Source organism: Pelodiscus sinensis, chromosome 4 (genome assembly GCF_049634645.1).
Source record: "Pelodiscus sinensis isolate JC-2024 chromosome 4, ASM4963464v1, whole genome shotgun sequence".
Taxonomy (NCBI): Eukaryota; Metazoa; Chordata; order Testudines; family Trionychidae; genus Pelodiscus; species Pelodiscus sinensis.
The window spans coordinates 70,366,150-70,381,699 of record NC_134714.1 but is presented as its reverse complement, the minus strand read 5'-3'; the positions used below and the strand labels follow the sequence as shown (position 1 = coordinate 70,381,699).

General features: G+C 44.7%; 1 protein-coding gene across 6 annotated transcripts in view; it reads left to right on the top strand.

Moving 5' to 3' along the window:
• The window catches only part of SMOC1 (SPARC related modular calcium binding 1), a 180,652-nt gene that overhangs the window by 71,329 nt on the left and 93,773 nt on the right, over positions 1-15,550 (top strand). For all 6 annotated transcript variants that reach the window (XM_075927322.1, XM_075927321.1, XM_075927320.1 and 3 more), the window contains 2 exons: positions 1,471-1,583; positions 15,326-15,425. In XM_075927322.1, coding sequence (XP_075783437.1) covers positions 1,471-1,583; positions 15,326-15,425 — 213 coding nt within the window. The remainder of the gene's footprint in view (positions 1-1,470; positions 1,584-15,325; positions 15,426-15,550) is intronic.

The following is a 15,550-nucleotide window of genomic DNA, read 5'->3' as shown; positions in this document are numbered from 1 at the left end:
CTGGAGCCCCCTCCCCGAGCCAGCATCCCCTTATCCACCTCCTCCTGCATCCAGATTTCCTCCCAGAGCTTGCACCTCTCACCCCTTCCCACCCTCAAATCCTTCATTCCCACCCCAGAGCCTACACATCCTGTCTCAATCCAGTGAGGGTACAGCTAGACTGAAGAGTTTTTCAGGATTCCAGAGACATCCCAGAAAAACTCTTCTGCATCTAAGGATGTGTTTGTTCTTCCGCTTTTTTTAGCGGAAGAGCAAACATGATCTTTCGGTCACCCCTATATTCCTCTTTCCACGAGGAATAAGGGGGGTTCCAAAAGAAGGGTTTTTTTTCTGACATTTGGTCCAGTCTAGACCGGCCAAATGTTGGAAAAGCCCCTTCCTGCAGAAGAATTGGGGGGGGGGGGGGGGGAGGAAGCAGTAGTATAAGGGTTGGGGATAGCAAGTGATGGAGAGGTGGAGAATAGAGAGGGCGGGGCTTCAAGGAAGGGGCAGGGCTGTAGATCTTGGCTTGTTCTGTTATTTAAAAAGTGATCTTGGGTGTGTAAAGGTTGGAGACCACTGTTCTATATCATCCCTGACAGGTGTCTGTCTGATCTGTTCTTAAATATCTCCAGTGATGGAGATTCCACAACCTCCCTATAAACAATTTATTCCAGTGTTTAACCATCCTGACCCTTTGGGAATTTTTCCTAATGTCCAACCTAAACCTCCCTTTCTGCAGCTTAAGCCCATTGCTTCTGGTCCTGTCGTTAGAGGCCAAAGAACAGTTTTCCCCCCTCCTCCTTGTAACACCCTTTTATATACCTGAAAACTGCTATCACGTTCCCCCTCGGTCTTCTGAGATGCAGGAGGGATACATTGCACCCCACCCTCCAGCCAGATTGTACTTGATTGTAGGAGTTACCCCTTAGGAAAGGAAGCTAGTGATAGCACATCCTTGCCTGAGAGGCTCTTCAATTTCAACTGTATTGGCCTTACCTGCCAAAGTTGTCTGTGGGATGTGCTTGACTGGCTCACCCCTCTGGAGCTGTGGTTATGGCCCTTTTGCTGCCAGCATTGCCTAATGCTTGGCCTGTACTGGCTAGCAGCCATCCAAGGAGAGAAGGGGTTATAAGTGTCTTGCACTCCCCTGCTTGCTCTGGTAGACTTCCAACTCCTGTAGACTTTGGCCTCTACTAACAAATACAAGAGTCAATGTCTCCCGGGAATGAATGTAAACAAATGTTTCCCATAAACATTTGCTACTGCTTACAAAAGTGTGCTGTGGCTGTTCCTTTGAGCTCGTGGGTCTTCCTTCCAGGGGATGTTAAATTGCCTAATGATTGTCTTCCTAACATAAGATGGTGGGAAAACAAGTCTTATTGCATAGCTTCCCATTGCATCTTTGCGCAGCTGAATGTAGCCTCTCTCTATCTTCTGGAAAGCCAGTTTCTATTTAAAATAAGAGTGGGCTTTTGGTTCCCTTTGCAGATGCTGGCCAAAGTAAGTGTCGATTAGAGAGGGTCCAGGCGCTGGAACAGGCAAAGAAGCCCCAAGAAGCGGTCTTCATTCCAGAATGCAATGAGGATGGATCATTCACACAAGTAAGATTTCAGTCAGACTATATCAGTTGCCGTTTCCTCTGGCTGGCAGGAATTAACTACCGGTACTAGTGTCTGACCAAAGAGGAGTGATGACAAGGTGGTAAAAATAGACTGTGGTAGGCAGACATCCTCACTGCCTTGGAGATCAAAAGGCCTTGCCAGTTGATAGCTGTTTGGACTGTGCAAGATACAGTGTTGGCTACTCCTGAACCGAAAGGACATGTACATCAGCATCCCCCTTCAGCATGACCTGTGCTAATTAGCTCCTTTGTTAGGTCCTCTATCTGTCCTGGGACTTAATGTGCTATGAGCCTGAGCCCCATGGACATTCTTTCACGGCAGGGTAAGGCTGCCTGACAGGACAGGGTGGGACAAGCCTCCTCTGCTGCTGCTCATACTTCACCTGTTTTGGTGAAAAAGGACTAAAAGGGTAAAAGAAATTTAGTCTTGATGTTCAGCTCTCTGGCATGCAGCAATCTGGAGTGGCTGTTGCCGTGGCTGCTAATGAGAACAGTGTAGCTCACTAGTGGCTAGGGAGGTAAAAGGAAGCCATGTGCAGTTCAACCCTGAAGCTGGGTAAATGGGAGAGATGAATAGTCTATTGGACTTGGCACAGGGCTCTAAGCCAGCAGTTGGAGGCCCTAATCCTGTCTTTGTGACCTTGTCCAAGTAGCATAACTTCTCTGCATTCATTTCCCCATGGATAAAATTAGGATAGAATTTCCCTGCTACTTAGTGAGCTAATTACTCCTCAAATCCCCATGTATAAAATGTTTCTATACATTAAAAGTCTAAGTATTATTTAATGCTGATTTCAAAATGATGAGAAGGAAAGTTTTGGGGCCAGTTTAAACAATCCAGGATGTCTTGGAGAAGGGGAGAGGAAGGATGCTCCTTGCAATATCAAATCTCTCCATCTTCCCACTCCCCCCACAAATAATGAGATTCTTGAAGATACAAAGCTAGCTCATCCTTATTTTATTCCCCCCCCATCACTTGCCTCTGTCTGTCCATCTGCATTTTTCTACATTTAAAGTGGATACAATCTTATTGATCCTGCCAACTTCCTGACATGTATGATCCTTTATTTTTTATCCTCTTTTCCTAAACCGTTTGTGCCTATTTGTGTAAAATATGTACCTTATTTCTGGGAGAGGTGACAAATGGGGTGTGTGTGAAATGGCAAGTATCCCATATCATCACTTTGAGCCAGTCTTTAAGATGTAGCCTTGTACATGGTTATGTAGATTATATTGAGGTTGGTATGTGTAGCAGAAAGCAGAGGCAGGAACCAAAAGGTCCTGCTGCAAGGTCCACAAAGTCACTCTGAGATTTTAGGATAAGTAACCACTGGTGCAGTTTATTCAGAGTCTTGTTCCTACCACTGTTTCATCATATGCAGTTGGTCCTTCACCGCTGCAGGCGGGAGGGAGGGAAAAGCTAAATCTCTGCTTCTACTCCCTGCTTTTTCCCTTTCCTTCTGCTCCCCACCTTGGCTTCTTCCCTGGAGGCTTTTAGACAGCCACAAGCTAATTAGGTGTCAGCTGTGTATGTTACTTTATCTCCAGACAACTCTGATTTATTTCCCTAAATGGGAGGTGGTATGACTGAGGGCAGAATGAGCAATCCTCTGCCCAAAATCCTGTCACCTCCTTCTTTCTTTTTGGAGCTGAATTTTGGTGTGTCCCCCATCAGTTGTCCTTCAACAGCTAGAGATTAAACATCAGAAGATGGGATGGAATTTCTGCCCTGACTGCTGGACTTAGACTTGCTGATAGACAGCCCTTTCTTCTCAACCTGAGTATTGAATATGTTGCTGATAGTAGCTGGAGAGCTCTTAGGTGAGCATTTATTGTACAGCATACTTGGTACAGGTTGTACCTCCCTTAACCGGGACACTCTGGTCTGGCAACATCCGTGGTTTGGCAGGACCAGGGATGTTCCTGGACCACAAAGCCCAGGTATTGGGAGGTAGAGCCATGGTGCGGGAGATTGGGCCATGGTGCAGGAGCATGGCAGGGGGGTTGGCGACTCACCTGGGAGCCCCATGAAGGGGGGTGCAGAGGGGCGGGTGGTGCAGTGAAGAGTTCTGCTCCTTATAGCAGGGAGGTAGCAGGAGCCAGCGGCGGCTGCAGAGCTCCAGCCGTGGAACTCGGGGGCCGGCAGCACCAGCTAGGGGGCTCCAGCCTGGGGAGCCATGGCTGGGCAGGCAGCAGCGATGCCGGGTTGGAGCCCTAACAGGGTGCAGGAGTTCAGTACTGGCTGTGTTGGGAGGGACCTCCCCTGGTCCGGCAAATCCTCTCAGGTCCTGAGGGTGCTGAATGAGAGAGGTCCAACCTATGCCAAACATAAGAATGGCCATACTGGGACAGATCAGAGTTGTCTCGCCCAGTATCCTGTCTTCCAAAATTGGCCAATGGAAGGAATGAACAGAACAGGGCAATTATGAATGATCCATCTCTTTTTGTCCATCCCCAGCTTCTGGCTGCTAGAGGCTTAGGACACCCAGGCTACGTCTACACTGGCCCCTTTTCCGGAAGGGGCATGTAAATTTCACTAGTCGTCGTAGGGAAATCCGCGGGGGATTTAAATATCCCCCGCGGCATTTAAATAAAAATGTCCGCCGCTTTTTTCCGGCTTTTAAAAAAGCCGGAAAAGAGCGTCTAGACTGGCCCCGATCCTCCGGAAAAAGTGCCCTTTTCCGGAGGCTCTTACTTCAAAGTAGGAATAAGAGCCTCCGGAAAAGGGCACTTTTTCCGGAGGATCGGGGCCAGTCTAGACGCTCTTTTCCGGCTTTTTTAAAAGCCGGAAAAAAGCGGCGGACATTTTTATTTAAATGCCGCGGGGGATATTTAAATCCCCCGCGGATTTCCCTACGACGACTAGTGAAATTTACATGCCCCTTCCGGAAAAGGGGCCAGTGTAGACGTAGCCCCAGAGAATGGGGTTCCATCCCCGACTGTCTTTGCCAATAGCCATTGATAGATCTATCTTTCATTAATTGAATTCTTTTTTGAACCCAGTTAAACCGTGGTCTTCACAAACTCCCCTAGCAACGAGTTCCACAGGGTAACTATGCATTGTGTGAAGGAGTACTTCCTTTTGTTTGTTTTAAACTGTCAGCCTGTTAACTTTGTTGGATGTCCTTTGGTTCATCTGTTTGTATGAAGAGGTAAATAACACTTCCTTATGCACTTTCTCCACAACTTTTGTGACTTTATAGACCACTAGCATATCCTGCTTTAGTTGTTCTTTTCCAAGCTGAAGAATCCCAATCTTTTAAATTTCTCCCACATGGAAGCTGTTCCATCCTGCTAATAATTTTTGTTGTGCTTCCTCTGTACCTTTTCCATTTCCAACACAGCTTTTATATGAGAGAGGGTGACCAGAATTACATGCAGTATTCAAGGTGTGGGCATACCGTGGATTTATATATTGGTATTATGATATTTGGGCTGTGTCTACACTGGCATGAATTTCCGGAAATGCTTAAAACAGAATACTATTCCGCTTTCAGTTTTTCCGGAAAAGGAGCGTCTACATTGGCAGGCTGCTTTTCCGGAAAAGCCCTTTTTCCGGAAAAGCGTCTGTGGCCAATGTAGACGCGCTTTTCCAGAAAAGACTACTGGGCTGTCTACACTGGCCCTTTTCTGGAACAGTGTTCCAGAATAAGGACTTATGCCCGAGCGGGAGCAGAATAGATTTTCCGGAATAGCGGCTGATTTTGTACAGTAGAGCATCGTTGCTTTTCCGGAAATTCAAGGGCCAGTGTAGACAGCTCGCAGCTTATTCTGGAAAAGCGGCTGATAAGTGGCCCAGTGTAGACACAGCCTTACTGTCATCTTGTCTATCCCTTTCCCAGTGGTTCCTAACATTAATATTAAATAGAATAAAAGCCTACATCTGGACAATGTGTAGGAGCAATAAAAATAATTAATTATACAGGCAGTCCCCGGGTTACGTACAAGATAGGGATTGTAGGTTTGTTCTTAAGTTGAATCTGTATGTAAGTCAGAACTGGCGTCCAGATTCAGCCGCTGCTGAAACTGATCAGTTTCAACAGCGGCTGAATCTGGACGCCAGTTCTGACTTACATACAGATTCAACTTAAGAACCCCAGGCATCCCCAAGTCAGCTGCTGCTGAAACTGATCAGCGGCTGATTCCAGGAAGCCCGGGGCAGGGGCTTCCCGTAGTCAGCCACTGGTCAGTTTCAGCAGCGGCTGACTTGGGGACGCCTGGGGCAGAGCAGCTGGGGTGCTGCTGGGTTGGTCCAGTAGCGCCGCCGCTCCTCAGCGCTACTGGACCAACCCAGCAGCACCCAAGCTGCTCTGCCCCAGGCGTCCTGATTCAGCCGCTGCTGAATCTGACCAGCAGTGGCTGAATCAGGACGCCTGGGGCAGAACAGCTGGGGTGCTGCCCGGTTGGTCCAGTAGCGCCCAGAGTGGCGCTACGGGACCAACTGGCAGCGCCCCAGCTGCTGTACCACAGGTGTCCGGAGCAAAGCCATGGAGCACGGGGGCAGCGGGACAGCCCAGACACGCCGTGGCTGTCCGCTGCCCGTGTGCTCCGTGGCTTTGCTCTGCTTTGCCCCCCCCGTCTCTCTGGTCTGCAGACCGGGGGGGGAGGGGGAGCGCAAAGCAGAGCCAAGCCGCGGAGCGCCCGGCCAGCTGACAGCCCAGACGCGTCGGCTGTCAGCTGACCGCGCGCTCCGCGGCTTGGCTCTGCTTGGCTCTGCTTTGCCCCCCCCCCCCCCCCGTCCCCCTGGTCTGCAGACCAGGGGGACGAGGCGGGGGGCAAAGCAGAGCCAAGCCACGGAGCGCCCGGCCAGCTGACAGCCCAGACACGTCTGGGCTGTCAGCTGATCACGCGCTCCGCGGCTTGGCTCTGCTTTGCCCCCGTCCCCCTGGTCTGCAGACCAGGGGGACGGGGGGGCGGGGGGGGGGGCAAAGCAGAGCCAAGCCGCGGAGCGCACGATCAGCTGACAGCCCAGACGCGTCCGGGCTGTCAGCTGGCCGGGCGCTCCGCGGCTTGGCTCTGCTTTGCCCCCCCCCCTCCCCCCCGGTCTGCAGACCAGGAGGACGGGGGGGGGGGGCAAAGCAGAGCCAAGCCTCGGAGCACGTGGGCAGCGGACAGCCGTGTCCGCTGCCCACGTGTTCCGCCGCTTTGCTTCCTCTCCCTGGTCTGCTGGAGACCAGGGAGAGGAATGGCCCCGTTCGTAACTGCGGATCCGACGTAAGTCGGATCTGCGTAACTCGGGGACTTCCTGTACTTCAGTTGGCTCATTTCTCATGGCTAGACTCAAGTTCAACAGAGTTCTCTGCTCTGTATTTAAAGCCCACAGGAATACATGAAACCATAGGCAAATAACAGGTGCAATTACAAGAACATGTATCTTAGTTTTATTAAGTTACCAACAAAATCATAAATGTCACAGCATATACAATTCCAAATAAAGAGATGTACCAGTTATAACTACAGACATAATAGTGTCCCAGATAGTGTTAAAGTCTGTTAGCACTCTCATGGACTGATTCATGATGGAGTTTCCCATAGGAAACTCCGTTTTCCTACTCTAGGCACCTTTTTTATAATCTAATTCTGTCTGTACCTACATTCTTCACATGTACATGAACGTGTTAATTCCCTTTCTTATTTGTCTCTGTTCCCTAGAAACACAAGGTACTCCAATTCTATAGGCTGTGTAGGTTCTGGTTAAGGTTGATGTATCACCTTTATCTTAGGGTTAACGTGCTTGTTGGAGACAATATTTGTTGTTACAGCATTTTATAATTTAACCTTCAGAGTTCAGAGTAGAACTTTGACAATATTACCACTTGGTACCTCTTTTCCCATAATTCTCAGGTTATTTCTTTGTCTCTTTAAGGCCTGAAATAGCTAAACTAGTATCTTGCAGGCCTCAGTCTCCAGATTCTTGCATTTCAGCTTGTCTTACCCATGTCTGCTGCATAGTTGCTCTAAATCCGTTGATCAGTCTTCTACTTCTATTATCCTACAAATCAATTCTTACATACAATTAATGCATGTAGTATGGCTGTATTGATTAATGACACCACACAATAAATGGATACTAAATTAAAATCTTTGGCTATCCACAATGACTTCAAGATCTCTCTCGAGTGGTAACAGCTAGCTTAGACTCCATTTTTATATGGATAGTTGGGATTGTTTTTCAATATGTGTTACGTTATATTTATCAACATTGGATTTCATCTGCCATTAATTAATTGCATGCAGCTGAGAATTAATGTTAAGTTGCATGTTACCTTTAAAGTGGTTCCTATTTCCAGTATGTTCTTTTTTGTTAGTGTATTTTGCATAAATGCCATTTGTTTTCAAGCTGTATTTAACCTGCTGTGATCTGATCTTCCTAAATAATACAGACTGTACTGGGTAAGCTGTACTTTTTTGCAGTTCAGTGCCATAGGGCTTGTTGCCATGGGCTCAGGGAGAATTGCATTCTTCATAGTTTTCCCTCAAGCAGGTTTGCAGAAAAGATGGCTTAAGGCTTAAACAAAATCCTTTATGGACAAACCAAAGGGAACGTTAATAATCTCATTGCTGCTCTGGATGCATGACCCCATGTAGCTTTCTGTGGCATGTTTCGTTTTGTCCCTCTTGCTTCCACTGTCAAAGTTCAGTCCCTTTCCTTTGCAAGTTGGCATAAATGTGGTTGACACCAATCCTAGAAGAGCAGCATTTTTTTTCCCAGTGCCTTACTTCACTTGGAATTTCTTCATTCCAAGAAGCAACTGCTGGCGCAGTGGTCTTACCAGCCTGCTGTGGTACAGCGTGTGCTCTTAAATCTAGTGCTTCACATGTGCTTTTCTTAAAATAACCTGAGACGTGGTAATTACACTGCTGCTGATTGTCAGGAATGTCTTTTTTGCTCACGTTAAACAGGCTGAGACACTCTTAACATCCACCTCTATAAGGCTGATTTAATAGAACATTGCTTTGTAACGGGGTCCCTCATGGTAATTTAATTCCTTACCAAATTAGACTTTCTGGCAGGACTTCTGCACGTTGCTTATTCCTGCCAGCTCTGATTCATTTCCCTTTGAAATGTCAAGATTCTAGACTGCAATTCTGCAAGGTATTGATCAGTTCATACTAAATGAGTATCCTCTGTTCCCAGTGACTTCTGGGGGAGCAGAGAATGTTCAACCTCTCACTAGGACTGAGCCCCAATTTTGGAGCCTTTCTGAAAGATTGTTTCTTTAGAATTGCCAGTAGAGCATGCCACACGAGGCATTTCCTGAAGCAAACCAAAGACTAAAGATCTCCCTGTGCTCACAAGTTTTGTATTCCCTACTCCAGTTTGGTATGCACCGTATAGGAAAAGTGGCAGTGGTTTTGTCACGAGTTTTGTGGTTTAAAAAAGGATGTTGGAAAAAGTTGCAAAAGATGTGAAAGAGCTATAAGAATCATATGAAGTCTGCAAAACATTCCTCCTAATGAAAGACTTGTGTTCAATATCTGCAGTTCTCCCAAAAGAAGATTAAAGGTGGGTTAGATGTCTGTCTCGAAGTATCTGCATAGGGAAGAATTTCTGATGCTCTCTAATCCAGCAGAAAAAAGCATAATGAGAGCCAATGATGAGAAATTGAAGCTATATAATATTCAGTCCAGAAATAAGGTGCAATTCATTTAAAAAGAGTAACAATTAGAACCACTTAGTATGTTGAGGGTTTTCCACCACTTGAAGGCTATAAATAGAGACTTTGTCTTTCTAAAAGGAATGCTGTAGTGCAAACAGAAGTTATGGTCTTAATCCAGACATTTCTGGATGAGGGATTATGGCCTGGGTTACACAGGAGGTTAGATTAAATTGAATAGTCCTTTCTGGCTTTAGAAATCTGCGTACTGTTTAGATCATCTTAACTGTTTTTACAGTATCTGTTAGCTACATTTGAATGGAACTGGCACAGTGTGTGTGGGGACGGAGGGCATGTATGCTGCATGTATGGAGTAGTTCCACTGTACATTCCCTGCCTTTGCACTGGGCTCTAAAAACTAAAATTGTTTTTCTTTTCTTGAGGAAATGTTGTTCTGAATGTAAAAGGAATGTTTTTCTTGCCTCTGCTCCCTGCCCTTCTGTATTACTGAAGGAATCAGGAAGTGTTTGTTTTTTGTTTCTAATCTGCCATTGGATACGAATTAGTTATCAAACACCCTGTCTGAACAGCAGTTATTGTGTAGTCTGAACATTGTTGAGATATTTGGTGCAGTGCTGCTCAGAGCTGTTCCAGTTCTATATCAGGCACCCTAGTGCTTCTTATAAGAAGTTTGTTTTCCCTAACCCCAAAAAGATGGGTTGAAGCTAATCCAGCTACTGTTTAGCCCCCTAATATCTACTTCACACGGGCACGTACAACTAACTTCTCTGCCATTTCCAGGCTATCTTCTGGAAAACAAACCCTTGGTTCTCTTGTCAAATCATTGTAACGGTGTGATCCAGCCAGCTTGTTAAAAGATTTTGGAATGGTTTGGAATCTCATTCTGGCAACTCCAGTGTGGTATTGAAGAGACCACAACAATAACTTCATTATCTGGACAAGAATTAAGAGGCAGAGGAGTCTGCCAGTGACTACAGTTTTAATGTTTTCATATTCTAATGAATTTGACAAGGGCAGGCGTTTATTCATGGTTCCTATGGCTTGAGTGTTAGCTTCTGTTTGATTTCACATATTGTATGGTTGGGTGGGGTGGGGGGAATAGAGGGAGCCAATGTAGCACTTTTTAATTAATTCGGTGACAATGATAAAGCAATTTTTGGATGCATCATTTCTGCTTTTCATTCTTCAATCGAAGCATAATGGAGATGGCACATCCCTTACTCCTGAAGAATAGAGATAGCTTCTTCTTGCCTAATGACTTAAGTCCAGTAGGCGTAGGTTTCTTTTCTAAAATTTAATTTGTTCTGAAAACTTGTAAAAATATTGTTGGGTTCAATCACTTCCTTCTCAGTCATTTCATATCCTCATATATGCTTGAGGTTTATAACTTAAAATGTTCAGACAGATTCACAGTGGGTTCTGACAGTCTAGCTGTGTCTTTGACTCCTGCGTCTTCACCAGTAACGAAGACTGGAACTTAACTAATGATTTTGTTGCCTATGCATGAGACAGACCAGGGTCCATTGCTGTTCCCAATAACTGTTGGTTTTCAAGACTGAGGGGAGCAAAAAGGAGCGGAACTTAAAATGTTATCAATAAAAGTAGATGATATTAAACATTTATAGGAGGATGACACCTAAATTCAATTCCGGATTTCCACAAAGAGACCTGTGACATAAGGCATCAGTTCTTTCCTTCTCCGCCACTCCCACAAACTAGCACTTAAAAAAAAGCGAAACTTTTTGATTAAGGCAGAGTTACTATGAAATGTTAATGTTTTTTTCTGACTAACCATGTTGTATAGTCTGGCCATTGTGCAGGGTGAGGACAGTTATGGGTAAATCATGAAGCTATGGATTAGATTTAAATAAGCATCAAAAGTTCAGATACTATTTGGAAGGCACACAACTGTGTGGAAATGCCAAGAATTCTCAACATTGCTGAGATGTGAGGCCTACATAAATCTTTCCAACTATCATCTGGTTTGATTGGGGTGAAGTGGACCTCAGAAACTAACTTTTCCAATTATCTGCTATTGGAAGTAGTGCTAGAACATCTATTATCTTACTTTTTCTGTAAATACTAAGTATAGAAATATAAGATGAGAATGAGATTGGTTACATTCTTCCAGGCTCATAATTTCTCTTTGGTTGTTGGAACAGCACTGTTCTGACTTCTAAATATTCTGTGGTCAAATCTAGTGTTCTGGACCTTAATCTCCGAATGTTATGACTTGAACAAAAGCTAGTTTAGGTAGGTTTTGTCTGTTCTCATTTTCCTGGGTAGTTGTCTGAGCCCTATGCTGGAGGGGATAAAAGACGAAGCATAGATGATCCCAGTATCGTCTCTTGTGAGCCATTGAGCATCACACATAGTCTCAGTGCAGCAGCAGGAAGCTTTTCAGTGTATAATGATGGAGGAGCAGTGCGATGCAATGTTGCAAGCTTTTGAGATTTTATATCACGAGGCTTACGATTTTGGGGGGCATACTTCAAGCCCTGCCTCCTGAAATTTTCTGGTTTTCGTGATTGTAGAGAAAAGCTTGAAAATGTGTCCCTGGGATCACAAAAAAATCAAACAGAAGACAAGGAAATGAACCCCAACTTCTAATTCTCAGAATATTTGTGGGGCCTGACATTTTTCTGAATATTTGGAGTTGGCCATACAGCTCTGAGGCATCATACAGCACTTCTGCCAGCACAAGGAGCCCTTATCTGCCTGGAAAATAGGAGTGGAAGAGGAAAGAAAATAGAAATCTAGAAGAGTAATGGGAACAAGGGGCATGGACTAGTTGATGTGATGGCTGCTTCCTTTTCATGCATAGGGAAGTTGACAAGGCCATAGACGGAGGTCCTGTTCATTCTTTTTCTGTGTTTATGCAGGACCCGAGCCAAAGCCTGTTCAAGCAATCTGGTCTCTCCACTGCGGTCTATGGAGGTTAGATCAGGCCTTGATTTCTGGGTATGGCCTAGCTCATAGCCACTAAGCTACTTGACTTTACAGGTAGATGGTTACGAAAAGTGGAATCAGTTTGAAAAATTCCTCTAATGTATGTAACGTACAAAGGTTGCATGATTGTGTGTCAGGGAGTTTTATCAGCACATTTGGGTATAACTCACCTTTGAATAATTCAGTTGCCCCACATGAATGCCAACAAACAGCTTATAGAATACCATTCTATAGTCAGTGTTTTTGTGTTAATTGTAGTAAAACAAAAAATCCACTTAAATATTTTTCTAAACTGACTGGCTGAAAAAATGCCATGTGATCTAAATTACATGTGCAACACCGTGTTGCCCAATTGTTCCAGATATTGCATATATTCAGATATGCTGTACTTCCCAGAAAGCACATTGCGCACCCGCAATTTTATGTATATAACAAGAATAAAAGTGAATTGTGTAGTTAAAGCAAAGAGCACAAAGTGTTGTAAATCCCTTATTATACCTACTGGCTGTGTCTAGACTGCATCCCTTATCCGTAAAAGGGATGCAAATTAGACACATCGCAATTGCAAATGAAGCGGGGATTTATATCCCCCCCCCGCTTCATTTGCATAAACATGTCTGCCACTTTTTTCCGGCTTGGAGCTTTGCCGGAAAAAAGCGCCAGTCTAGACACGGATCTTTCGGAAAATAAAGCCTTTTCCGAAAGATCCCTTATTCCTTATTTTAAGAGGAATAAGGGATCTTTCGGAAAAGGCTTTATTTTCCGAAAGATCCGTGTCTAGACTGGTGCTTTTTTCTGGCAAAGCTCAGAGCCGGAAAAAAGCGGCAGCCATGTTTATGCAAATGAAGCGGGGGGGATTTAAATCCCTGCTTCATTTGCAATTGCGATGTGTCTAATTTGCATCCCTTTTACGGAAAAGGGGATGCAGTCTAGACACAGCCACTGAGTGAAGAAACCATACGATAATGCTGTAGTATATGCTAGCCATCTCTGAAATAAGAGCTCTGCCAATATTGCCTTGCAAAAGAAAATGTCATTGACTATATGTAACGCGCTCTGACAGATTTAAAATCCCAATCTCAGTAAGTCTAATTATCGGACAAGATTTTTACTGGGGGTGCTCTTTACACCAGCACAATTTTGTGAGTGTGTGTGTGTGTGTGTGTGTGTGTGTGTGTGTGTGTCTGAAAAATGTGGTTACCAAAATAAACATAAAATACATTGAAAAACCGTTCCTTTATACTTTAACATTTTTTTTCTCTAGTCTGAGCATTCACAAGAATCATTACTAAAAAGCAATGAATTGTTCATTACTCAAATACACCATAAATGCAATCTGTTCCATGATGTATCTGGAAGGAATAATAGTGCAAGTGTGCAAATGGCAAGAACAGTGACGAGAAATGTGTGTGCATCTGCGCATATACGTACTGTTGATTTTGGCCTCTAGATGTGGATTTGGTTTGAGGCAAAATGATTGCCTTGTAAGTTACTATAACCCAAGACAAACACACAGTGCTGGGCTTATACTTGCTGATAGATCACATTTAATATAAAATATGCAAAACCTTTTAAAAGCTCATCATAATCTCTGAACAAACTTGGCTATCTTAGAGAATTGGGTCCAGCTCTTGGACTGCAAATACCCTGAGTCTGAAGTGACCCCTAATGAGGGATGTGCAATAGGTGGTTAGTACCACTGTCCCACCAGACATGGAGAGGACTGATGGGAATGTTACTTAGAAGTCTTGAAAAAGAGATGGACAGGCAGAGTCCAGCCCTCCTTAGGCCAATCTCATTGCAGAACTGGGTGTAAGGAGCCTTCTCTAAGTTTACAGAGATGTACTGTGAATAGATGCCCACCACTGTGTTACTGGAAGTACTCCTATACAAATCTAGCCAGTGTTGAAAGTGTGATTGGAGTTCAAATGCTGCCTTTTAGTGCAGTGCAAATGGCATAGCAGCCACTTGTGGCATCTCTTGCTTGCCTGTAATGTTAAGTGAAAAGATTTGTTGACCTCCAGCCAGCTACTGACTCCTCCATGAAAATCTGGAATGGTTTAGTTTAATGTAGTAAGAGTTGTGCTGCCACTAGGATTTCCAGGTGTCCGGTATTGACCCGGACAGTCTGGTATTTTCACCTTCTGGCTGCTTTAAAAAAAAAAAAAAAAATTCAGAAAATACCGGACACCTAAAATGTCTGGTATTTTCTAATTTTCCCAACCCCGCTGGCCAGGAGTCAAAAATCTCGGGTGCTTAGCTGGTTCCGCAAAGGAGCTGTCTGGCCCGGAGCAGGAAGACAAGATGGCAGACTGCTGTCAGCAGCCTGTTAGGGCCAAAAAGCCTCAAAAGCATTTCTTAAAGGGGCCGTGTTGTGTGTGCGTTCGGTATTATTGGTTAAACCATCTGGCAACCCTACCTGCCACCTGACCAATGTCCCACACTGACATTACTAGGGATATCATGCTGGTAGCTTTAGAATCCATGGCCACACACAAATGCAAACATATTATAATTGTTCTTATCCATTGAGCTGGAATGCTAAGGTGCGGAAAATGGAGTGTTCAGATTCAGCTGCAGAAATGGTAATTCCAAAACAAGGCATACTATCACTTTGTCCTGTGACTGGAAAAACAGCTGTGCTCACAAACATCTGCCACTCATTGTGACATTGGGTCTACGGCTAAAGGAGATAGGGTTAACCCACTGTAATCGAGAGGGCTAGTACAAACACCAGTCATATCCATTTATAGGTGTGGAGAATGGTAAGTAAAATGGTGGCATGAATAAATATGAGCTAAATGATGGGGCAGAGTGGGCAGTAATGCCACACGATAGATAAAATGTTTTCAGAGGAGATTCTGACAGTTGCTTAAAGTCCTGATCTGGAGACAGGTGAACTGGGTTGGCAAAAGTTTCATCTCATTTATTCTAACAAGTACCACCATGATTGTCCAAACCAGTGTCTGCCAAAACTGAAAAAGCCTTTCTTATTCACAAACTCCCATGATGAAAGGATGGGCCTTCCAAGCTGAGGTTCACTTTTAAGGTGCTGGGTAAGCAATGAGGCACAAAAGCAAAGATAGAAGGGCATTGTGAAGGATACTTTGAGAAATGGTACGTCTCAGTCATTGCTCTTTCCTTTCCCAAACAGGTGCAATGCCATACCTACACCGGATACTGTTGGTGTGTCACTCCTGATGGCAAACCCATCAGTGGCTCTTCTGTACAGAATAAAACTCCTGTATGTTCAGGTACTGTGGCGGGGGAATAAATAAGTATTTTTTGATGTTTTAAAATGCTGGTGGAAGAGAAGGGGTGAGTTCTGTTCCTAGTGCCACTTGTTTGGAATCTGCGAATGGCTTTACTAATTTGCCAA